The 26,635-nt window shown below is 46.0% G+C and overlaps 1 protein-coding gene across 1 annotated transcript in view; it reads right to left on the minus strand.

Moving 5' to 3' along the window:
- LOC147107099 (protein kinase C-binding protein NELL1-like) overlaps positions 1 to 26,635 on the minus strand; it is a 974,256-nt gene that overhangs the window by 229,376 nt on the left and 718,245 nt on the right. The window contains exon 14 of the mRNA XM_086008154.1: positions 1,104 to 1,199. Coding sequence (XP_085864280.1) covers positions 1,104 to 1,199 — 96 coding nt within the window. The remainder of the gene's footprint in view (positions 1 to 1,103; positions 1,200 to 26,635) is intronic.

A 26,635-nucleotide genomic window follows, 5' to 3' on the forward strand; every position in this document is an offset into this window, starting at 1 on the left:
TGACCAGCATTTCGTACACCTCTCTGTACGCACCTGGGTGTCATTGGTTGGGAATTTCCTCAGAGCTGCTGTCGCTTCACTGCCATAACTTCACCAGCTTAGAAACCCTACCTACACGTGCCAACGGGGTTTCCGCAGCACTTCTGGCGAGGTTACGGTGGCAGAGCGGGAGCAGCTCCGGGGAAATTTCAGATCATTGTTTTTGTTGAATTAATTTTGGCGTGAGGGATAGAAAATCAAAGTAGATGATACTGTTGCTGTATAAGACGCTGGTTAAACCACTTCAGAAATACCGTGTGAAATCTTGTTCCCCTTGCCATCAAAAAGAAATTGTGCCCCTTCAAAGGTTGTAGCAAAGATCCAGGAAGACACCCAGTCTCAAGAATCTGAGTTGTGCGTTAAGACTGAGGAAATTAGGTTTATTCTTGTTGGAAAGGTGGAGACTGGAGAAGAGGAGACCTGGAGAAATTTTCAAAATAATGGAGGACTGTTACTGCTGATGCAGTGAAATAAAATTCACACTGACACAGATTTGAAAAACAAGAGGACATAACTAAAAATTATGAGGACAGAGGGAGTTCAGATTATTACACAAGGGGTAATAAACATAAGTTTAAAGAGAAAGCCATTGAAATGAATAGGGACAATTAGGTATCATTCTGGAGAAAGAAAGGATTGATTGAAGTTTCTATTGGGAAGGCTGGAAGCTGCGATGCTATCAAAAAGAGTCAAAGATTTCCCAAGAGATCTGGGGAGAGAAAATATCACAGCAATACCTTGTTTGGTGAAGGGTTGGGGAACTTTTGATAAACGGCAGCAGAAAGTTGTCATTTTAAAATGAGACTGTTCATTGTCCTGCCGATGTTACATTCAGACAGGCCAACCCGTTTCAAGTACAACAATGAAAGTAATTAGAAACAGGTGAAGTATGACCAGCTCATAGTAAAATAAACTGTATCCGTATAACATGGGTTAGTAGAAACCTTTTTGCCCTCTCAGGAGAGGATGAACTGTATCTGACCTAAATCACAGTCTACTTAACTTCAAAATCCATCGGCGATTTGCTAGTCTAAACTAAGTAAGTGAATGAATGTTAACCTTACCTGTCTGGCAGCCACTTCCTGTGAACCCAGGAGGACAGGCACACATCTGTGGGGCAACACAGCTTCCGCCATTCCTGCAGCCTTCCTCACAGAACGCTTGAAAGAAAAACAGCTTTTAAGCATCTGTATGACTTAAACATGACGAAAACAACCAAATGGTCAATGACAACCACATAATCGGCAACTGGTCACTTGAGGTAAATACCCCAGTGACTCGATCGAACTGTCGTGACCTGTTCAGTAAAAAAAAAATGCCCATATTCAGAGTTCCCATTAAGGTTGAAAACCTAAACACTCAGCATTAAAAAAAAACAATGCTTCTTTTCCCAGATAACATCGATGCATCCAAATTAAATTGGGATGTATTTTGCGACCCCTACGGGTGCGTACGAGGTGCGCGCATGCCTGTGAGGGCTGCGCAAGTTCCGCGTTTGGGCATGCGAAGCGCATGCGCTAAAACCCGGAACTTGCGATCTGTCATTGACAGATCCTCCACATCCCCGGGAGATGGGGCTCTGCGGGTGGAGAGTTGCGCTATTTGCCCAACTTCCGCCCGCTGAATGCCCGTGAAATTCTTACACCTGGTAAAAGCAGGCGTAAGACCTGCTTTTACCAGCATATGTGTTTTAAAAAATAGAAAAATAAAAGGTAATCATTCATTTATACATTAAAAACCCTGTCCAATAAGGTAAGTTTATTTTTAGCCCTGTTAAATCATACAAATGTTTCTTCAAAAAATTAAATTTTGGTTGCAAGTATTTAATTAAATGGCATTTTAATTAATTTTAAATATGTATTTTTTTATTATTTCATGTGTTTGTGTATTTTTTAAGTGATCCCCATTCGTACTTATGGGAGTTCCGTACGTACGGTTGTTCAGCAGTAATTATGACTTAGTGCACCATTAAAAACTCAGTTACTCCTGATTGAACAAGGTTTAACTTTTTCATTGGTCTTTACAGCGAGAACAGTGGGTAATTAGGCTAATTTTATACCAAATCAGTGATTTCTGTGTTGATTCCATCAGTGAAGACTGCAACAGCGCACCACGTGGAGATGCAGAGTATCTCTGCCAGCAATTTCTGGATTTCCGCGTTTAATTGCGCATGCGCGAATGCCAGAAGTTGCTGTCAGTTTTACCCACTAATTTACCCAGCTAACAGCCTCGCCGTTATTACTACCGCAAATTCCGGGCCACTATTTACAGAGAAAGGAGCAAAGCAAAGATGGCAGTGGATGGTATTTGAAGCATTCAGTATGAATATTCAGGAAAAGATGTTTTAGATACGAATACCTGGTAGATGTGGTTTACCTCTTTAAGAAATGGTAGGGGCGATTTTTAACTCCCTCCTCCCGGCAGAAATAGGGCAGCAAAGTTAAAACTGAGGTGGTCGACCTTGCGCACCCATTACCTGTGGTTCTGAGGGCCTACTGGGCGGAGCATGCACTGTGGACACTCAGCTCAGTAAAACCTGGTAGGTAAACTCTAAAATTATTTGTACGGGGTTGGGAGGAGCAGGAGAGCTGCTCCCACGACCACAAGGATAATGTCGGTCGCTGCCGCCCCGGGCTCCTCTGTTCTGTGATCAGGCCACCCCGTCCAGATCTACCTTTCCTTATTTGAATTAACACCAGCACAAAACGAGTCATCTTCTGCACACATACACAGTGAAGTAGTAAGGACTAAGAGGATAAAAGTCTGGCAAGTGTGCTACAACACTCTAGAAAGTGAATGTGCAGTACATGAAAGAAAGACTTGCGTTTAGAGTATATACCACCTTCCACAACCTCAGGACGTCCCAAAGCGCTTTTGCAGCCAATTAAGTTCTTTTCAAGTGAGCCACTGTTGTAATGCAGGAAACGCAGCAGCCTATCTGCACACAGTAAGGTCCCATGAACAGCAATGTGATAATGGCCAGATAATCTGTTTTTTTAGTGGTGCTGGTTGAGGGATACTGGGGGGGTGGGGGGAACTTGCCTGTTCTTCGAAATAATGCCCTGGGATCTTTTACGCCCACCTGAGAGGGCAGGCGGGATCATCCAAAAGACGGCACCTCCGACAGTGCAGCACTCCCTCAGTTCTGCACTGAAGTGCTAGCCTAGATTTTGGGTTCAAGTCTCAGGAGTGGAACTTAAACCCACAACCTTCTGACTTCGAGGAGAGAGGTGCTACCAACTGAGCCACAGCTGACGTGGGGTATTGTCATAGTAGATCCTCTGTTTTTATTTAAATTCAAGTGGTAAAAATTCAGCATCCTTTCAAGGTTTCCAACTAAAGACAGTTAAGAGTTTTCCTTTCATGAACTGGCTTTACGGAGGGCCCAGTAAGCAAGGTGTTGCTCTCCAGACTGACAAATCTGGCTAAAATCAATGAGAAACCAGAAAAAGTTCAATTCAAATGTGAAAGCTGACCTTTGTTTTATAAATTGTCGACACGGGGTTTATCTGTAGCACTCACAAGTTATGCAGCTGCATGTTCCTCTGTCGACTGCCAGTCCCTGACGGTGCCTTTCATTTCCTTAGCATGTATCAGTAAATTTAAAAAGGAAACTTCAGGCCTTGCGGAGTTGCGGTCGTACACAAGATGTAATTGTTCAGAACAGAACCACCTGCCTTTTACTGTAGTGCAACCATCTAAAAATATATTGGGCTGTATTTTCCGACACCTACGGGTGTGTACGAGCTTTGTACACACCTGTAGGGACATGGGAAATGCCGTTTTCAGGCATGCCAAGCGCATGCGCTGAAAACCGACATTTCCGATCTGTCAAGAATGCTCCTGACAGATCGGACGCCTGCCCTGGAGAAGGGCCTCTGCGGGCGGCTAGTTCTGCTTTCTGGAGAACCGCCGCCCGCAGAAAACCCTTAGAAATCTTACGCCTGGTAAAAGCAGGCATAAGGCTGTCTTTCACCAGCATAAGATTTGAAAAAAGTAAAAAAAAAATCTTTTCACTCATTTATAATTTTAAAAATACTTTTAAAAAAGGTAAGTTTATTATTAGCCCTGTAAAATTTCAAAAAAATAAATTTTTGTTTAAAATATTTAATTTATTGTAATTTCAACTCATTTTAAAATTGTGATTTAAAAAAAATTTATTTAATATTTTACTGTGTTTTTGGGGTGATCTCCATTCATATATTTGACAGGTCGTCTTCTTCTTCTTCTTAGGCAGTCCCTCGGAACCAAGGATGACTTTCTTCCACATTAACAATGAGTTCTCAGGTGACTGATGAGTCCAATGTGGGACCTACAGACTCTGTCACAGGTGGGGCAGACGGTGGTTGAAGGGGCAGGTGGGTGGGGTGCTTGGGTTGACGTGCGCTGCTTGCGCTTGGCTTCCGCTTGCTCCCGGCGAAGAGACTCGAGGTGTTCGGCGCCTTCTCTGATGCTTCTCCTCCACTTTGTGCGGTCTTGGGCCAGGGATTCCCAGGTGTCGGTGGGGATGTTGCACTTTTTCAAGGAGGCTTTGAGGGTGTCCTTGAAGCGTTTCCTCTGCCCACCTGGGGCTCTCTTGCCGTGCCGGAGCTCCCAGTAGAGCGCTTGTTTTGGGAGTCTCGTATCGGGCATGTGGACGATGTGACCCGTCCATCGGAGCTGATCGAGCGTGGTCAAAGCTTCGATGCTGGGGATATTGGCCTGAGCGAGAACACTGGCGTTGGTGCGCCTATCCTGCCAATGAATTTGCAGGATCTTGCGGAAGCAGCGTTGGTGGTACCTCTCCAGTGCTTTGAGGTGCCTGCTGTACATGGTCCATGTCTCTGAGGCATACAGTAGGGCGGGTATCACTGCTGCTCTGTAGACCATGAGCTTAGTGCCGGGTTTGAGGTCCTGGTCTTCAAACACACTTGTCCTCAGGCGACCGAAGGCTGCACTGGCACACTGAAGGCGGTGTTGGACTTTGTCATCGACATCTGCCCTTGTTGACAGTAGGCTCCCGAGGTATGGAAAGTGGTCCACGTTGTCCAAGGCCTTGTTGTGGATTTGACAGGTCTATTTGTCAAGCGTATGAAGGGAGGTTCCCTTCTCCTATTGGATCCCCATGGCCCACGTGATCCCAGGGATGCTTGCGAACTGCATGCGCCCCTGGTGTATGTGGGCCCTGCGCATTTCGAGTTTGAAGAGACCAGGAAGCGGAAGTATATGCACCTCGGGAGCCCTCAGGTAAGCTCGTAGATTTTTTCCAGATCGGGGGCCTCTGCAAGCAGGAAGCCTTCGATCGGAAAATACGGCATATTATTGTAACTCTAATGCAGTGGACAGACATTTTTCATATCTCTGTTTTGCTGACATCATTACACTAATAAGGCATACACTGCTTTGAAAGAGGTCCCTGGACCGAATGTAGGCAATTCAAAGGCTCTTCAATAACCATGAACCAGTGATAGGCACTCAGACGGAGGCAGTGCATTTTTGCATTACGCTGTGGGTCGGATAGCCACATGTACAGCGCTCACCCACAGGCAGAGGGAATAAATCCAGCTCTGTAATAAATATCTGCCCTGCTGTCTCAGTCAAAAATCCTTTCATTTATCTCTGGCTGGAGATACTGAGCACTGCTGTGATATCCGGGAAGCTCAAATTAGCACAGGAGGATAGTGGGAACAGGCAGCCAGAACACCAAATGCAGCCTTAGGTACCTTGGCTGAGAAGTTGGAAGCTTAATAAAAAAACAATTTGTTGAGTAGGTGTAAGTGCGGTGGACATCCTAAATATGATTTCTAACCACTGGAAGTCAAAGACATTTTATTCCCCCCCCCACCCCCCCCATTTTAGCACAAGAAGCTGTTTTTTAAAAATAAAAAAAGTGCTTTATTTTATAATCCTCAGCAGCCAACTACAACTGAATTCTAAATTTCTGGTGGAATACGTGCCTGATGTTCAGCCTAATTAGGGTATGCCACATCGAAGCTGTCTCCTGCTGAGCTCGGCACTGAGGGAAATCACAAGAGCCAGGATGGGCTTGGGGTGGGGGGGGGAGGGCGTTGCAATCTGCTGGCATTGCGCACGTGCAGTGAGCTGCTGCCAGCAGGAGACCTGCTCCCCTGAAAATTCTAACAAGCCCACCTGCCTAATTATCCTCTTTGCCGTTGATCACCGGGGGACCAGTTACAGCAGGCTGCATGCGAGAAGGCAGCAGGTGAAAGGGGAGTGCGCCAGACAGCGGAAACAAGCAATAGAGCGGGCCGCGCTGATGTGTCGTGCTCCGAAGTTCAGGGAATGAAAGAACAGGTGTCGGCTCGTCATTTGGAACGAAGAGGAGGAGCAGCGAGCCAGTCAGGTGAGCGAGTGTAAAACGAGGAGAAATCTCTTTCCAGCCACCGACAATGTGTGCGGAAAGAAAGCCGTGCTAATGGTAAACTTGATTGTACTGCAGTGGGGAGCAAGTGCTTTAACGCATTTGCATTTTTATATACGGACATTTGCCACTGATTCACAGAAAAATGGACAGAATCGCAAATCTTTAAATCACCAGTAAAGATCCCAGAATTACATGCAGTAAAAATAGAATTTGACTTAGTAAGCACAAACTAATGGGTTTTTAAAGGACACTATTGCAGAATGCAATCTCCAAAACATCGGTAATACTTCCAGAATCCTTGGTAATAAAAATTGATTTTGACTTATTCCCTCACTGTAAATCAGAGGGCTTGGAAATTAGGGCTAGATATTTTTATCGAAGCATTAAATGTGTGTAGACTGTTTGTGAGTTTTAACTCACATGCTGGAACCTGCTATTTTCTTGAAGGGGTTCCCTACAAGATATAAGTTGACACACAACTGTAAAGTTAATCAAGGCACCTCTGCAATAATACTGGTGAGCCACTTGTTCAGTCTAATATAGCCACAAGGTCCCCTGTGTTCGTTCCTCCCTTAACTCTTCTACTTTTTGCAAATACAACAGAGCAGCCTGGGTTCAAATTCTTGCCTGTGGGAACACTCCCTGCTATCAATTTGATCAGTCTAATTAACAGTTCCAATATACATGTCCGCTGACTCCCGGAAGCCATTTAGGGGTAAAATTGGGCCGCATAGTGCCCGTTTTTTAGGCGCTACGCAGCCTCCTAAGGCCCTAAAATGGCAGGCAGGAAGTTGCGCATACTTCCCACTGGAAGTATGCCACCCGCCATATTGGGTAAGGACAAACAAGAGGCCTTTACCCATGCCTGAAGCAAGCGTCAGGCTATCTGCACATGCAAATAAGAGGTCTAATGCTTGTTTCTGGTCCCCTCCACAACACTGCTTGCAGCATGGACCAACCCTAAACATCGCATAAGCTGAAAAAAAGGTGTATTTGCCATCACCATCCCGATCAATGCCGCTCCTCCGACCGTGACCTCCAAGCTCTGGCCCCAACACACCAACAATCCCCCGGGTCCCGATGTTGATGCGACTCCCCAGATCACTCCTACCCAGCCCCCGATACTGACTCCATGGCCCGAATCCTTCCCCCCCGACCTCCATGCCAACCTTGACCACCCCCCCACCCCCGTTCACTCCTCCCCGGCTAATAGATCCTGAGCAGCAGCCCAAACTTGGAGTAGCTACCTCCTCCCGTCTTCATTATGGTGCGGTCTGAGGCCCAATATCCGGGGCTCTCGGACCGCACCATTCGTGCCTGGGGGAATAACGCTGGGCTAGGCAGGGAGGGAGCCCAAAAGTGAGCGCTCCCGAATTTAACCCCTTTAATCTTTTTTTTAAATTCTAAGGAGCAAACTACAGCACTTACCTCAAGAGACACTATGGGCTCGATTTTCCAAGCCCCGAGGAGGCGGAAGTGGTGGGAAAATTGCAGAATGGGGGGCACGAACCCATCCCGCCCCCGTGCCAATGTCCCAGGAGGCGGGGACCCGACCTGTGCTGGGAGCTGCCTCCCCGAGGCGGGAAGGGGATTAGTGCCAATTAACTGCCTGTTAACAGGTAGTTAACAGCAGTTTTTTGCCTAATCCCTATTTTTAGCCCTGAAGTGTGGGCTGTTCGATGGCTCCGAACCACGCCAAGTTAGCGAGGCGGACCGTCGGTTTGCAGGGGTTGGAGGGGTCGAGATGTCCGTTGTGCAGGTGAGTGATGGGTGCATGTGTGCAGAGGTAAGTGTGTGAGGTAAGTGTAAAGTGTTTTAATAAGTTTTACTTACCTTTACTTTCTCCTGCAGTCTTCCTCCCTTCAGTTCTCGGGAGTCCCTCAGCTCACCGGCACAGAAAGCAGAATGGCCGCTGAACTGTCAAAAGCTGCAGCCTCTGCTTTCTGGTCTGGAGAGCTCTCTAACTGAGTCTGCGTAGAAGGACTCAAGTTAGATGACAGATTGTCACTGTTTGACAGCTTCACAGAGCTGTCAAACGCTGATTTTTCATCTGTCAAAAGCTCTTGACAGATGAAATGTCAATCGCTGATGTCACCAGTAACCAGGTGTCCCTTAATTGGCCTGCTGAGCCCGCTGGGCGTGCTTAACAAGGTCAATCAAGGGAAAAGGGAAAATAGTGTGGGTTGGCCACAAGTCGATGGAGGCGGGACTACAACCCAAAAAGTGGGAGTCCCGCCTCCAAAAGCTCCCCACTGACAAAATCCAGCCCCATGAATTTGCGATCGAAGATTTATAAACAGTAGAGAGCACATGCAGCTTAGTTGTACCTCTGGGATTGAGGATGCCATAAAAACTTAATGGTGTGCACTGTAAGCAATAAAAAAAGAGTAATGAAGTACATTCCTGTATCTGAGTGGAGCATGTGGCACTGAAAAGTGACTGCAGTTTTGATTTACCCTTTTTCCAAAATGCAATGCTGCCAGGTGGAACCACAATACAGCAAGAATATGGAAGAAAGTAATAAAAGTAAAAGGTATTGCAGCTTACAATTGGAACATTGTAAACTGGAGGTCATGATTGCTCACGACCTTTCACAGATTTGAACCCTCAGTATCAGTATATGGTTGTCATGCAAAGAATAGTATGAAGTCAAGAAAAGCTGAAGTTTAGCATCTTTCAGCACTCATTTCATAAAGCGCAACAACATTATTGATGATCAATATAGAATGCCACATTTTTTTTTCACTCATTTATAATTTTAAAATACTTTTAAAAAGATAAGTTTATTTTTAGCCTCGTAAAAAACTTTAATTATTTTTTTCAAAAAGTTAAATTTTTGTTTAAAATATTAAATTTATTGTAATTTTAACTCATTTTAAAAACGTGATGGTTTTTTAAAAATGTATTTAATGTTTTAGTGCCTTTTTTCAGTGATCCCCGTTCATATATTTGACAGGTCTGTCTGTCAAAAGTATGAAGGGAGATTCCCTTCTTTCATTGACTCACCTGGCCCCCGTGACCCCAGGGACGCTTGCGAACCGCCTGTGCCCCTGGGATACGTGGGCCTCTGCGCATTTCGAGCGTGGAGAGGCCCAGGATCGGAAGTGTCCGGACCTCGGGAGCCCTCAGGTAAGGGCGTAGATTTTTTTCCCGATAGGAGGCCTCCGCACGCAGGAAGCCTCCTATCGGAAATTATGGGCCATTATCTCTCACACAGTACACCGAGCAATAGATGTTCTCTCTTAAACAGACAACTAAGACTGGATGCCCTGGCTGATCGCATACCCGCATACCTAAATCCTTCGATCACAGAAGTATGATGTTAAAACACCACTGTGGCCACGTCATAAACTAAACATTGTAATTAGCTAATTACTGGACTCTAATTTAATTGATACCTTCATACAAAGTTTATTACCAGATCATTAAAAGCTTGATTTGTTCTGCATTGTGAATTTCCGCACTTTAGATTAATAACTTCTTTTATAGCTTCTGTTCTTATCTGTCTGCTTCACCGGCACATCGCCATTCTTGTCATGCTGATGGTGTAAATTAGTCACATTATATATGAATGTTATTTAGGTAAGCGGTAACAGCCTGCTGCTTTTTTCATTCCAGTGAATTAATGGAGCAATGGTATCCCAGCATTCCCCAGCCATAATCATTGGCTGTTCAGCTTAAAGTGGTGGCAAGGGACCTCGCGTTTAGCTGTCTCGTCCAAATGCCTGACATTACTCATCTGTCACTGGGAAATTACACGTTGCCATCAATGTGCTAATTTCTGACACTGCAATGGGATACGAAATGGCTGCCATGAAAACCAGCAGGAAAAACGATAATGCCATTCTCCTGCAGCTAGAAAAATAGGAATACCATATCTGAATTGTCAAAATATTTCCACTCGCCCATTAATAGGTGTCCTGTCATACTGAGCAAAAAGTGCAATGAGGAAAGTCCAGCTCCGGGATTTCCACGCATTTTGTGTTTGTCTGCTCATCAACATGAATGGTCGCAGTGATATAGCATAGAACTTCCCCCTCCCCACCCTCCCAGTCAGTATCAAACCTTTATTGGTTAGGTAAAGAAACTACAAATCTCATCAAAAGCTCAACCTCCTTTACATTACAACCACGTGTACTGCATCTGCAAAGAAACTGGCACCCTCCCCCACTACATCAGTATATTTCCACTTCGTACAATATTTACTCTTGAGGTCTTTCTCTGTGATAGTGAAATTGCTGTTGAAATTCAAATAACTTATGTTCTCTTGACTCATACTCACAGGGAATTACACTGAAACGTCTGCAGTTTCTTTTACCATCACTTCAGGATCATTTACATTTTGGTGACCACAAAAGTATTTTCACATCGTGGTAATAATTTTGATGGAACAAATACCAGGCGGGCTACGCAACGGACGGCCGATCCACTCTGCCAGGTTACTGCCCAGGGTTCGGCTTTGAATCCAGTTTCGAGTAAAGAGCAAGACGTCCACTCTGTCTGGCCAGCTGTCTGTCTCCAGCCAGTTCTTATTGGGTGCGAGCTCACAGAACAATACTGGCACAGAATAGTCATTCTCACTCAAAGCAGGCCTGAAGAATGCTGGTGTAGCCAATTTCACACTGCTGCAGGATGTTTGCTATTTTGAGGTTGAACGTTTGTTGAGGCAGAATATAAGGGCCCAGAATTTGCTGGGAACATACCAGCGAGTTTAATGTGCGCGCGCTGTTATTAGTGTGTAAAGAACCCAGCAATCTGAGGCAAGGAAGAGATATGCCATGAGTTGTGAAACGCCACAAATTGCTGGACAATTTGCGCCGCTCCAACATTAGCCACGCGCAAATTGGAGCTCGCCGTTAACCTCCCTGTGCGTTTCACGAAAGTGCTGGGTTTGAGGTGTTAAAACGAATTAAACTCACCACTGGAAATTAGGGCTGGTACGGAGTTAAAGGACACTTTTAATGACGAGATTTATGTTCCTGCAATGCCACTCAACCTCTCCGACCTAGAACAGGATTAATTGAAACTGTGGAGACTCATTCCTGCAGCTAGTAAATTGTTCTTCGAAATTTTTTAAATGTAAATTTTTAAAATTGTTTTTCTTACTTTTCCTTTCTGTCTCATTTTTTTTCTCTCTCTTCATCGAATATTTCCTCCCCCCTCTCTATTTCTGTACTTAATTGGACTCTAATTCACCCTATTCCCTCTTCTATCGTTTCTCTGTTTCGTTCTCTATCCTTAAATCTCATTGGTTAAGGAGATAGACTGTTGGTCCCAACGTTTACTAAGGCCCCGTTGACTCCGTTATCAGATCGCTCCTCCAGCTGTTTGCAGCACTAAATATTTTCGAGCTGAAGGGTGAGGGAAAAAATCCAACTCAGGGGGCTCGCCGTGAGGTGCCCCGTTCCAGCAGATTCCGTCCAATGGCGTTGAACTATACAGTATGTAACCTTGATGCTGACACTTGGGCCGGAATTTTCCCATCAAAAAATGGGTGGGTTTGGAGCGTGAGGGCAGTTAAATTATTAAAAATCTGAATCCCGACCTGGTCCCGCCTCCAACCTGCCCACTTCCGGTTTCCCCGGAGGTGGGATGGGGGGGAGGGCGCCGGCAGCCAACCCACTCCCAGGGGCCGTTACCACAATTTAAATATTGTAATGAGGCTGGAAACCTTTTTTTTCCCCTCCATTTTGTTTTCAACTGCCTGGGGACAGATTTCACACAATTCGTGAAACCTGGCAGTTAAACAGAGGCGGGGACTGCTGCATCCAGGAGATAAGTGGCTTTATACCTACCTCCTGGATCCAGGGTCCCAACCATGCCCAACCCCCCCGAGGCCTCCGATCCCCTTCCCAGGCCTCCCGGGTTTCCCGCCAGCCTTGGACCCCCCTGCTCACCCCCACGTCCCCAACCCACCTCGCCGAACAAAATTCTGGCCTTGGAGACTGAAGTGTTCTACTCCCCAGCACTGGCATCCTTCACCTTGATCATAACAAAATTCAGTGCAAGAGAATTTTAAAAGATTGAAGGGCAGATGGCTACTTTTTCCCCCCCATGCATCGCATTGTGTCAGCTGTGGCTCAGTTGGTAGCACTCTCACCTCAGAGTCAGAAGGTTGTGGGTTCAGGTTTCATCCCAGAGACATAAACACAAAAATCTAGGCTGACACTCCAGCGCAGTGCTGAGGGAGTGCTGCACTGTCGGAGGAGCCGTCTTTCGGATGAGATGTTAAACTGAGGCTCTCTCTGGGGTGGATGTAAAAGATCCCATGGCAGGGGAGTTATCCCTGGTGTCCTGAACAATATTTATCCCTCAACCAACATCACTAAAACCGATTATCTGGTCAATTTCACATTGCTGTTTGTGGGAGCTTGCTGTGCGTAAATTGGCTGCCACGTTTCCTACATTACAACAAGTGTCTACACTTTAAAAGTACTTCATTGGCAGTAAAACGCTTTGGGATGTCTGGTTGTTGTGAAAGGTGCTATATAAATACAAGTCTTTCTTTCTTATTGTTAAGAACTTGTTTTTAAATAAATTATATTATGCAGTCCAGTCAACATACAAGAGTCATTCTCAAATGTGTGCATATGTAGTTAAGGGGTTGTCAATTTTATTGAAATTTAACTTGCCAATCAATCAGAGAATATCAACAGACTCAGAGATTCCCTGACTGCTAGTTTATATGTGAAGGCAACATGCTAAGCATTGTACTGCAAACCAAATCTCTTTCGATGACTTTTAAAACCATGTAAATATGAGCTGCCAATTTTTGTCAACATTTTCCACAATTAAATTATGGACTTATTTTCAGAGGTTTCCTGATGTTGTTAACCAAACAGCAATTAAACGATCGTCTGTCACCTCAACTTGCCACTTAAATAATTAGTCTCCCAAACATGAAAACCGGTCAATAAAGCAGTCAATAGCACATTTGTTGCTGCATCAGTTGAGGCAAGAAGGGTCACTGTTGATGCTGCAGGACGTCGGCTAGTCCTCAAGCAGTAAAAGCGCCTTAAAAAGAAACGTTACTGCATTTATACAAACCAGTGGGCACAATGGCCCAGAAAATCCGTTGGCAGCCCTCCCGCGGGCGGAGGGCTGCGATCTGGAAAAATCTCCGCCTGGACCGGAGGGCTCCTGGGAGGCACAGAGTTCCGTTGCTAGGCCTCTTCAAACTGCCGGCGCGCAGTACTTGCGTATCCCAGGGGCGCAGGTAGTTCGCAGCGTCCCTGGGATCACGTGGGCCATGGGGAGCCAATCAGAGCAGGGAATCTCCATTCATACATTTGACAGGAAGACCTGTCAAATCTATGAATAGAGATCAGCCCCAAAACATAAGTAAAACTTCAAATACATTTTTTTTTAAATCACATTTTTAAAACGATGATAAATTACATAAATTAACTATTTTAAACAAAAATTTAAATTTTTGAAAAAAATTTAAATTTTTAACAGGGCTAAAAATAAACTTACCTTTCTTTAACGTATTTTAAAATGATTAATCAGTGGAAAAAATGTTTTTCTTTCTTTAACTCTTAGCCTGCTTTTACAGGCGCAAGAATTGTAAGTGTTTTCTGCGGGGCAGAGGGTCTCCAAAAGGCAGAACTATCCGCCCGCAGAGGCCTTGCTCCAGGGCAGCCGGAGGATTGGAAATGCCGGTTTCCAGCGCATGCACAGTGCATGCCTGAAACCGGCATTTCCGATGTCCCTACGGGTGAGTACGCAGCGCATACCCACCCGTAGGGATCGGAATTTCTGCCTCAATGACTGATGATTGGCACGGCAACAATGGCATTATATCTCTTTTACGATGCGACAGATGTAGCAGATGCAGGACAGATGAACCTTGGCGTTTCAGCACTCGAGGTTTTTTTGGGGGGGGGAGGGGGGAACAGACTGTTCTCAGGACCGAGGCTGCCAGTAAATTCTCAAAAGGCAGCGGCACCACTTCATTCAGAAGTGGTAACAATGCAGTGATTTAAGAACCCCCACCCCCCCCCCCCCCACAGCTCACAAATCAAACTCGTGGACGCTGGCAAGGATGAGTTGAAGCTGCCCTGCGATCCGCCCACGATCGGGTGAGCTTGCCAACGGTCAGCGTTTGGCTGCGGACTCAAAGCAGAGCCATTTGAGCAAGCTACTGTGGGGGGGCTGCCAGAACCCATCGAGCTGCGCACCCAGGTGAGCGAGTGAGGGGGGAGGAAATTAACTCTGGCGGGGGCGCAAAAACGGGCACTCGTGGATCAGCCACCGGGCATCCGATCCGCTAGCGTCCATTTTGTACCCTGCCAAGTTTGAAGGAATTGGGCAGGCTGCATACCATGCAGCTGATCAGCTAACACCCGTATTGCGCCCCCTACCAAAGACCTGGGAGTTTCACCCCAGTATCTTCACCAGAGAGAGAGAGAAAACTGGGACAAAAGCACTCTTTTAAATGGATTAACATCTCCATTGTCGATGCGGATAGACTGCGGCAGATAGGAGGGCCAGGGGACATGTGTACAAGGTACGTAAGCAGAGAAGTAGGTTGAATGTCAGGAGGTTTTTCTTTTCACAGAACGTCATTAACCTTAGGAACAACTTGCCAGCTTGCGCATTGTGTGCGAATTCACTAAACGTTTTAAGAGAGAGCTGGTGAGTGCCTAACTGACGTCACAGCATAAAAATGGTAGGTGTGTTACTGGCTGATTTGCCTCCCGCTCGCTGCCAATTCCTGAAACTTGTTTGATCGCTTTCAGGCATGGGTCAGAGAAGAATTTCCAAGATTTTTTCCTTTAATTTGACCTAAGGTGGTTTTTTTGCTTCTCCCAGGGGAATACATGGGTGGGAGGCGATGGAGGTCAAAGTGTTAGGTGACAGGGCAGGCTTGATGGACCAGCTAATCTTGTCCTGTCTGTCATTTTCCTCTTCTCCTAAATTTTCTACCTGGTTATAATGCGATGTGGGCTGTTGCACAGCACTCTGGGTATTGTAGTTTGACAGGAACAGGGTTAAAATTAACTCCCAGGATGCATTTCACTCTCTCACAAAATCTGTCAACAGGAGCTCGAAGGCCCAACATCCAAGACTCAGGTGAAATGGTCCAACTCTGGTTGAGGCAGAAGATCAGCCATGATCTTATAGAATGGCGGAGCAGGCTCAAAGGGCTGAATGGCCTACGCCTGCTTATGTTCTTATATTATTATATATAGAAGCAGAACCCGCAGGTCTGTGCAGATGGCCTTTCCAGGAGGTATTTCATACATTAAAATGACTAATATTACAGATAAGTTTAATTACTTTTTCTTTCAGAATAACATAGCACAGGAGTAGGCCATTTAGCCCCTCGAGCTTGTTCCGCCATTCAATGTGATCATGGCTGACCTGTGACCTAACTCCATTTTTCTTTTCACAGAAGGTCACTAACCTTTGCCCCATATCCCTTAATAGATTTGTGTTGGTTCACAGAAATCGATCAATCTCAGACTTAAAATTAACAATTGACCGAGCATCAATTGCTATTTGCAGAAGAGAGTTCCAAACTTCCACCCTTTCTGTGTAGAAGTGTTTCCTAGCTTCATCCCTGAAAGGCCTGGCTCTAAAATTTAGGCCCCTGGTCTTGGACTCCCCAACCAGCACAAATAGTTTCTCTAGAGGCCGCAAAATTCAGCTCCTTTGCGCCTGCCGCTAGAGTCTCCGGGGATCGTTAATGGGCCGCAATGGGCTTAACGCCCAGGGGGGTGGGAAATTCGGCGGGGCGTTGCTGAGGCGCCACCTGATAGCGGCGTGCCCCTGCCTGTAGCGTCCCGGGCCGCTGCGCTTCCGGTGGTGACGTCATCATCATGCAACGCGACCCCTTAGTGCCCCGCTGTGGCCCCTTACCGCCCTGCGGCAGAAATTCGGCTGCGCCCTGCGAGGCTGCCACGGACGATGTCAGCACCAGTCTCACGGGTCGCGAAGCGGGCTGCACTCTGCTGGCGGGGCGGTATTTAAAGATGAGGTGTGGCTGCGACACGCGCCGCCATCTTCATCTTTTGGCTGACCTCCGGGTCGGGCCTTCGTGGTGGCCCTTGGCATGGTCCGTGGCCGCCATCGCATCTCGGTGCTGGGCTGAGGCCACAGCACCACGCCGCCCTGGTGGGTTAGTATGGGTCCATCGGAGGCCCTGCAGAGCTCGCAGCGTTCCTCCCTTTTAACAGAAGGGGAGGGATGGGGAAATGCATTAGCGCTACGTGGGGCGGCCGTGTAGCGCTCTGGTGTTACCGCGCTTTGCGCCCCCGACACCAAGTGGAGTGCTCGAGATAGCGTTCCGCTTACTCGCTGGGGCGGTAAATCTTCGGCGCTAATTCGGTTACCGTCCCCAAATGGGGCGTAATGGAATTTCACGCCCTCTGTATCCACCCCATCAGTTCCCCTTAATAGCTTGAAAACTTCAAACAAATCACCCCTTAACTTTCTAAATTCCAGGGAATACAACCCTAGTTTATTCAATCTCTCCTTGTAATTTAACCCTTGGAGTTAAATAACAGACATTTTTTATGTTAGTGATTTTTTTGCATGTTATACACTCAATCTAGGGAAGGGAGGAAGGAAAATGGTGGCAAAAATCAGTTTGACCAAAATGTTGGAGCAATTTGATTGGTTTGTTTTTGTGATTTGATTGGGTTTTTGCAGACTGCTGGTTTGTCATTTAAATTATTCAGCAAGGCGAACTCAATGGTAAATATTCCAATCAATTGGGTAAGTGTACCTGACACTGTGAAGTGTGATGTACACTTTCTCACAACAATGGACACATGGTGGAATCTTTAAGTTTTTCTAGGAGATCTCCCTCGGTGCTGCTATGGTAAGTTGGGGGATATACAACAACAACTTGTATTTATATAGCGCCTTTAACATAGTAAAACGTCCCAAGGTGCCTCATAGGAGCGTTATCAAACAAAAATTGACACTGAGCCACGTAAGATGATGTTAGGGCAGATGACCAAAAGCTTGGTCAAAGAGGTAGGTTTTACAGAGTCTTAAAGGAGGAAAGAGTGGTAGAGAGGCAGAGAGCTTTAGGGAGGGAATTCCAGAGCTTAGGGCCTTAGCAACTGAAGGCACAGCCGCTACTGGTGGAGCGATTAAAAATTGGAGATGTTCAAGAGGCCAGAATTAGAGTCATAGAGTTATACAACACAGAAAGAGGCCCTTCGGCCCATCGCGTCCGCGTCGGCCATCAAGCCCTGTCTAATCTAATCCCATTTTCCAGCACTTGCTCCGTAGCCTTGTATGCTATGGCATTTCAAGTGCTCATCCAAATGCTTCTTGAATGTTGTGAGGGTTCCTGCCTCTACCACCCTTCCAGGCAGTGAGTTCCAGATTCCAACCACCCTCTGGGTGAAAATGTTTTTCCTCAAATCCCCTCTAAACCTCCTGCCCCTTACCTTGAATGTATGCCCCCTTGTTATTGACCACTCTACTAAGGGGAAAAGTTCCTTTCTATCCACCCCATCTATGCCCTTCATAATTTTGTATACCTCAATCAGGTCCCCCCTCAGCCTTCTCTGCTCCAAGGAAAACAACCCCAGCCTGTCCAGTCTTTCTTCATAGCTGAAGCGCTCCAGCCCAGGTAACATCCTGGTAAATCTTCTCTGCACCCTCTCCAAAGCAATCACATCCTTCCTATAGTGTGGCGACCAGAACTGCACACAGTACTCCAGCTGTGGCCTTACCAGCGTTTTATACAGCTCCATCATAACCTCCCTGCTCTTATATTCTATGCCTCGGCTAATGAAGGCAAGTATCCCATATGCCTTTTTAAACACCTTATCCACCTGTTCTGCTGCCTTCAGGGATCTATGTGCATGCACACCAAGGTCCCTCTGATCCTTTGTCTTTCCTAGGGTCTTACCATTCATTGTGTATTCCCTTGCCTTGTTAGGCCGTCCAAAATGCATCACCTCACACTTTTCAGGGTTAAATTCCATTTGCCACTGTTCCGCCCATCTGACCAACCCATCTATATCGTCCTGTAGCCTAAGGCTTCCCTCCTCGCTATTTACCACCCCACCAATTTTCGTGTCATCTGCGAACTTACTGATCATGCCATTTACATTCACATCCAAATCATTAATGTAGACCACAAACAGCAAGGGACCCAGCACCGATCCCTGTGGTACACCACTGGACACAGGCTTCCAGTCACAAAAACAACCTTCCACCATCACCCTCTGCCTTCTGCCACTAAGCCAGTTTTGGATCCAATGTGCCAAGGCACCCTGGATCCCATGGGCTCTTACCTTCCTGACCAGTCTCCTATGCAGGACTTTATCAAAAGCCTTACTGAAATCCATGTAAACCACATCCACTGCACTACCCTCATCCACACACCTAGTCACCCCCTCGAAAAATTCAATCAAATTGGTCAGACATGATCTTCCCTTGACAAAGCCATGCTGACTATCCCTAATTAATCCCTGCCTCTCCAAGTGGAGACCAACTCTGTCCCTCAGAATTTTTTCCAATAATTTCCCTACCACTGATGTTAGGCTCACTGGCCTGTAATTCCCTGGTTTATCCCTACTACCCTTCTTGAATAATGGTACTACGTTAGCTGTTCTCCAGTCCTCTGGCACATCCAGAGAGGTTCTGAAAATTTGTGTCAGAGCCCCTACAATCTCCTCCTTTGCCTCACATAGTAGCCTGGGATACATCTCGTCCAGGCCTGGGGATTTATCCACTTTTAAGCCTGCTAAAACCACTAGTACCTCCTCCCTCTCGATGCTAATATGTTCAAGTATATCACAGTCCCCCTGCCTGATTTCTAAGTCCACATCGTCCTTCTCCATAGTGAACACAGATGCAAAAAATTCATTTAAAACCCCACCTACATCCTCTGGCTCTACACACAGTTTGCCACTTTGGTCCCTAATGGGCCCTACTCTTTCCCTAGTTATCCTCTTGCCCTTAATATACTTATAAAACACCTTAGGATTTTCCTTTATTTTGCTCGCCAGTGTTATTTCATGGCCCCTCCTCGTTCTCCTAATTTCTTTTTTAAGTATCCCCCTGCACTTTTTATACTCCTCCAAGGCTTCCTCTGTCTTTAGTCCTTTGTATCTGCCAAAAGCCCCCCTTTTTTTCCTAATCCATTCTCGTATATCCCTTGACATCCAAGGTTCCCTGGGCTTGTTGGTCCCACCCTTGACCTTTACGGGAACATGTTGCCATTGTACCATTGGAGGAACGCAGATATTTCGGAGGGTTGTAGGGCTGGAGGAGATTACAGAGATAGGGAGGAGCAAGGCGATGGATGGATATGAAAACAAGGATGACAATTTTAAAATTGTGGCGATGCTTAACTGGGAGCCAGTGTAGGTCAGCAAGCACAGGGGTGGTGGGTGAACAGGACTTGGTGCAAGTTAGGAGAAGGACAGCAAAGTTTTGGATCACCTCAAGTTTACAGAGGATAGAATGTGGGAGGCCGGCCAGGAGTGCGTTAGAATATTTAATTCTAGTGGTAACAAATGGATGAGGGTTTCAGCAGCAGATGAGCTGAGGCTGGGACGGAGTCGGGCGATGATACAGAGGCGGAAATAGGTGAACTTAGTTATGGCGCGGATATGTCATCAGAAGCTCATCTCGGGGTCAAATGTGACACCAAGGTTGCAAACAGTCTGGTTCAGGCTCAGACAGATGCCAGGGGGAGGGATGGAGTCGGTGTCTAGGGAACGAGTTTGTGGCAGGGACCGAAGACAATGGCTTTGGTCTTCCCAATATGTAGTTGGAGGAAATTTCTGCTCATCCAGTACTGGATGTCTGACAATTTAGAGAGAATGGAAGGGTTGAGAGAGGTGGTGGTGAGGTAGAGCTGGGTGTTGTCAGTGTACATGTGGAAACTGATGCCGTGTTTTCAGATGATGTCACCGAGGGGCAGCATGCAGATGAGAAATAGGAGGGAGGCAATGATAGATCCTTGGGGGACACCAGAGGTAATGGTGTGGGAGCGGGAAGAGAAGCCGTTGCAGATGATTCTCTGGCTATGATTAGATAGATACAAATGGAACCAGGCGAGGGCAGTCCCATCTGGCTGGACGACGGTGGAGAGGTGCTGGAGGAGGATTGTGTGGTCAACCATGTCAAAGGCTGCAGGCAGATCGAGAAGGATGAGGAGGGATAGTTTACCTTTGTCACAGTCACATAGGATGTCATTTGTGACTTTGATGAGAGCCATTTCAGTACTGTGGCAGGGGTGAAAATCTGATTGGGGGGGATTTTTTTTTGTTCATTTATGGGATGTGGACGTCGCTGGCAAGGCCAGCATTTATTGCCCATCCCTATAATTGCCCTTGAGAAGGTGGTGCTGAGCGGCCTTCTTGAACTGCTGCAGTCCGGATGGTGAAGGTACTCCCACAGTGCTGTTAGGTAGGGAATTCCAGGATTTTGACCCAGCGACGATGAAAGAACAGCGATATATTTCCAAGTCAGGATGGTGCATGACTTGGAGGGGAGCTTGGAGGTGGTGGTGTTCCCATGCGCCTGCTGCCCTTGTCCTTCTAGGTGGAAGAGGTCGTGGGTTTAGGGGTTGCTGTCGAAGAAGCCTTGGCGAGTTGCTGCAGTGCATCTTGTAGATGGTACACACTGCAGCCACGGTACGCCGGTGGTGGAGGGAGTGAATGTTTAAGGTGGTGGATGGAGTGCCAATCAAACGGGCTGCTTTGTCCTGGATGGTGTCGAGCTTCTTGAGTGTTGTTGGAGCTGCACTCATCCAGGCAAGTAGGATGTCATTTGTGACTTTGATGAGAGCCGTTTTGGTACTGGGGCAGGCGTGGAAACCTGATTGAAGGGATTCAACCATGGAGTTCCGAGAAAGATGGGCACGGATTTGGAAGGCAACAGTATGTTCAAGGACTTGAGAGGAAAGGGAGGTTGCCGATGTGGCGATAGTTTGCAAGGACGGAGGGGTCAAGGATTGCTTTTTTGAGGAGAGCGGTGATGGTGGCAGATTTGAAGGAGAGGGGGACAGTACCTGAAGAGAGAGAACCGGTAACAATATCAGCTAACATGGGAGCCAGGAAGGGAAGTTAGGTGGTCAGCAGTTTAGTGGGAGTAACATCGAGGGAGCAGGAGGTGGGTCTCTAGAGATAGGAGAGAAACCAGAGAAAGATACCAATTCAGGGCTAGGGCAGGGGGGACCCTTAGAGTAAGTTTGGCTGTTTTATCTCATGTAACAGACAACATAACATAAAGGGCCACCAATTACAGTAACTGGATAAGTTAAATTGTGTTTTATGACACAATATTGTGAGTGTATCAGTGGAATTTTTGGGTTGAAGAGGGGGGTGGAAGGACTGATTACCTAGGCAACAACATCACAGACCATCAGTAAAGCATCTTCCTCATTTTTTTGTGTAATGGGATGTGGGTGGAAGATCTGAGGTTTTATATTTATATAAGGAGGCTGTCAAAGATTTCAACCAGTCAGTGTTCCCTTGATTGTATTGTAATCCCTCATTGAGATTTTTAATCATTAATTTGTTGAATCGCCAGGTTACAGGAAACTTTGTGTTATCCGGAGGCTAAATGTCCAGCAAGCTTGAGCCACCGGCAAAAATCAGGAGCCGTTTTGTTAGGTTTTTTTTTCTTCTCGTGGCTTTTTTTTCTTCTCGTGGCTTTTTTTTCAACAGTCAGGCTCTGCAAAGTCTCTGTAGCTTAGCAACAGCTTCAGAGAGACGCTTCCAAGGTACAGGCCGACTGTTTAGAAGCTGTTGCTAAGCAACAGTGTTTGTTGTCAGATACGGAGATGAAAAGCTCTGTATGCTTCAACATTAACGCTGGAGTGTCCGGCAGTTTTGAGGGAACGGCAACAGCTCGGTCCCGTCAGAGCCAGATAGCACAAAGTTTCTTGTATTTGCTTCTTTTTCCTCATTTCTATCAACAATCATAATTATTGTTATATGGCATTGTACTATCCAGACACAGGTCCCGAGAATCCATGGCCGTGCCCCGGAACAGTCAGAAACAAGGTCGCGACCCGAATACGCCGGCTCCCGACCTTGCAATGAACTTGCTGGGATGGCCTTGTGGGTTTGGAGGCTCTACCGATCCCTTATAAAGTCATCCTCAAAAGAGAGGCCAGGTGCTCCCTACATTGTGACCTCAGTCTTCAAAGAGACTTGACGTACGGTCAGTGCAGGTACGCCGGCTGACCCAATGGCAGATGCGGGGACCACCTGGGGGTCTGGCCAAGAATCTGGCTGAGACACCTGAAGATGTACCACCAATTTTAAATTTTGAAAGCGGCCCTCTTCGAGAAGAGGCCATGACAGTTAAAATTTCCTTCCGGGGGAGCGGGCAACATCCTGCCAGCCTCGGTACTTACATTAGGATTTTCTAGCTGGGTTTATAGGGTGGACACCTACCATTTTCAGGCAAAATGGAGAACTTCCCCTAACCCTGGAAAATTCAACAGGGACACCAACAGACGTTCTCAGCAAGTGCGATTGTAGCATAAGTTGGGTTCAGTGGGCTGTGGATATTCAAGGCCACAGTGTTTTGTAGTTAAATGGTTTATGGTAACAAATATCAAGGAAATAATTATCATAGATACAGCACAGAAACAGTTCTATGCCAGTTTTTATGCTCCACACGAGCTTCCTCCCAGCCCTCTTCATCTCAGCCTATCATCATTTCTTTCTATTCCTTTCTCCCTCATGTGTTTATCTAGCTTCGCCTTAAATGCATCTATGCTATTTACCTCAACCACTCCCTGTGGTAGCGAGTTCCACATTCTAACCACTCTCTGGGTAAAGAAGTTTCTCTTGGATGCCCTATTGGATTTATTATCTTATATATTTATGGCCCCTAGTTTTGGTCTCCCCATAAGTGGAAACATCTTCCCTATGTTCACCCTATCAAACCCTTCCATAATTTAGGTACGTTGCAATTTGCTGAATTTTGCCCAATGAGGTCCCACTTTAAAGCCACCAAGGTCCTAACAGGGGTGTCCAGTTCAAAGACCCTATAATACAACAGTCTATTGATATAATAGCTTAACAGCTGCTGTGCAAAACCATGGGGAAATAATTCAACAATACTGAGAGTTGGTCGTTTAAGGTCAAATAACAAAAATCTTCCACATTTGCTGTTAAAAAGAATTCCGTATATACAATTAGCGCTCAGGTTGTTGGTTCATAAACTATTTCGTTTTCTAATCTGCTGTAATGGTGAATTTACAGCGGGTGACCGAACCACTGTAGACTTTGCAGCTAATATTCGGGATAAGAAATAAACAGTACGAAAGCTCAATTGCATTGTTCTGTAACATTGCTAATAATGTTCTGGAAACAGACTGCAACAGAAATCACTGGTGACAGTTCAATTTCCTTCAGAATTTGTGTTCAAATTTAGCATTGACGACTCAAAAATATGGCTTGCTTGCAATGTCAAATCCAAACCCGTTGTTCATCACCATTTCTACTTGTGCTCCATGAATCGGGATGCTGCATCAGACTAGCACTGGGCACCAATTGCCTACCCACCAGGGGACCAGGTTTCAGATGCCAGAGGTCTGATGCACACACTGCCAGGAATCACATGGCCAGACTAGAACATCAGTTCTGACGAAAGGTCATCGACCTGAAACGTTAATGCTGTTTCTCTCTCCACGGTTGCTGCCAGACCTGCTGAGTGTTTTCCACCATTTTCTGTTTTAATTTTTAGAAAATCAGCTGGGCAGACTTGGCTCCAGCCATCAGCAGATCGCTCTTGCTTGCCAGTTTCCCTGGAGTACAATCTAATATGCCTGCAAATAGAGTTTACTCTTTCTAACACTTGCAAGATGGACCGCATCTTTGAACTGGTCAAAAATATATTGAGGAAGGAATGGTAAACTCTGTAGCTGCCACCATGTTGGATACCTTCAAGCAGACACGGGCTTTGAAATTACACGGTGGTATATTCAATTACTAAAGCTTAATAATTTGACTCAAATTCATCCCTCTGCTACCTTAGTAAAGGCACTAACACTTTTAAAATAAACTCCCCTAACTAAGCAGAGAAAAAAGAATTTCAGACAAATGCATTAAGGAGTTATAGGTTAGCATCTCATGACACAATTTCAATCTTTGCAGCTGTCCATTTCTGACAAAACATCCCTTTTATTTAGATATGAATAATGAAATCCACCATAAAACATTAGTGCAAAAGACATGTCTTTTTAACCACTTTTTCTTCTGTTTCTTTCAGACTCTTCATCATAAAATGTTTGTACGGCTTTTAAAAACAAGGCAATATTTCTTTGAGATGGCGATATTCACATCTGTCTTCTCTCCTTATCCTTTTTACTTTAACTTTAAATCTTTTGTTATCAGCGTAAGGGGCTGATTTCCGGATTGGGAATTTCCAGAATGAACAGAGAGCGCTGGCCTGAAGATCAACCCTATAACCTATTATTAAAGCTTAATGCACTTTATTTTTCCTGGCATTCTTCTCTTCTTCTTCTTAGGCAGTCCCTCGGACCGAGGATGACTTGCTTCCACACTAAAAATGAGTTCGCAGGTGACTGATGAGTCCAATGCGGACCTACAGTCTCTGTCACAGGTGGGGTAGATGGTGGTTGAAGGGGCGGGTGGGTGGGGTGCTTGGGTTGACGGCGCTCCTTCCGCTGTTTGCGCTCGGCTTCCGCTTGCTCCCGGCGAAGAGACTCGAGGTGTTCAGCGCCTTCCCAGATGCTTCTCCTCCACTTTGTGTGTTCTTGAGCTAGGGATTCCCAGGTGTCAGTGGGGATGTTGCACTTTTTCAAGGCGGCTTTGAGGGTGTCCTTGAAGCGTTTCCTCTGCCCACCTAGGGCTCTCTTGCCATGTCGGAGCTCCGAGTAGAGCGTTTGCTTTGGGAGTCTAATTCGAATTCCTCATTAATTGTCAAAAAGTTGGCTACAGAGTATAGAAGCCACACCAGCCTCTAAAGCCATTGGCCCAGAATATGCCGTCAGCGGCGAAGTAAAGGCATTTGCCACTGGCCCCTGAAGAAAGCTGCCCTCTCACGATCTCTGTGGCCAGAAGTTTGCCTTTTCGACGCGTGATTGATTTCGGCGCAGCGTAGTGGGGAATCCCTTACGCAATGCTGCTGTGACGTCAACAGGCTGTGTAAGCAGCCAATCACATTGCAGGATTCTCACAGACAGGGAGCCAGGAAGTGAGAAGCTGCTTTTATCCTGACTTTTTTAAAAATGTTAGAGGGAAAAACAAAGATTGGGGCTCTCATATGGGGGATAAGGTGGAACCTGAAATATCATGTACAAACTTTAAAAAAATATATTTTTCAAAGTTTCTTAAAATTTGTAATTTTTATCATAATGGAGAAATTTGACACTCCACAAAATTTAAATTAGTTTTTCAGGGCCACAGCATTTGTTTAGCAGTTAATACGCTGTTAAAAAATCCAGTTACACCTATTTCAACAAGGCTTAACATTTAATGAGGTGTTTAACAGTGATATTAGCGCTGAAAAGCCCAAGTTTTTGTCAGTGTCACTGAGTTCACTGATTACACTGATTGCCGATTATGGGGGTGGCGGGGGTCACAGCGCAGCCAGTGTCGGAGATGTGACTGACTGACCACCACTTCAGGATTTCCACGTTTAGATGCGCATCCGCTACATCCTGAAGTTGCAGTCAGTATCAAAGGGGTAATGACAGTGAACGCTGTTAGTTTGCCATTATTACCCACCGCAAATTCCGGCCCATTATTTCAACTAATCAAGCGACAAAACTCTCAGGACTAACGTGATCATGTCATAGATATGACCAGATATATTTTCTCATGTGCAGATGGGAAGGAGCAGCTGACTGTTAGCTCTGCTCATCAATGCATCCAGAATGGTGCAACATAGACAAGTAAACCCATCTGCAAAGCGTCAAGAGTTAACACAGGAAAAATGCTTAAAATAGTCCCCACCTTGACGTACATCACTCAGCCTATGTCAATGGTAGGTCCCTTCCTTTCTGCTGGATTATGTTAAAGTAGCTCACTCCCCAACTGCTCACTCAGGTTGAGCCTGTCAGTGTGCAACCTTGGAGTCCCACTTGAACCAGACCTCAGCTTCAAATCCCATATCTTATTTGTCACCAAGGCAGCCTATTCAACCCCTAAAACATCGCCCTTCTCTACTCTGAGTGTGCCCATCACCACTTGAACCTTCATCTGTCGCTTCTAGGCTCAATTGCACCACTGGTTTTCTTGCTGATCTCTTGAGCTCCATTCAACAACA

The sequence above is a fragment of the Somniosus microcephalus genome, chromosome 15 (assembly GCF_052327205.1).
Source record: "Somniosus microcephalus isolate GS21.2 chromosome 15, FLI_Smic_1.0, whole genome shotgun sequence".
NCBI lineage: Eukaryota > Metazoa > Chordata > Chondrichthyes > Squaliformes > Somniosidae > Somniosus > Somniosus microcephalus.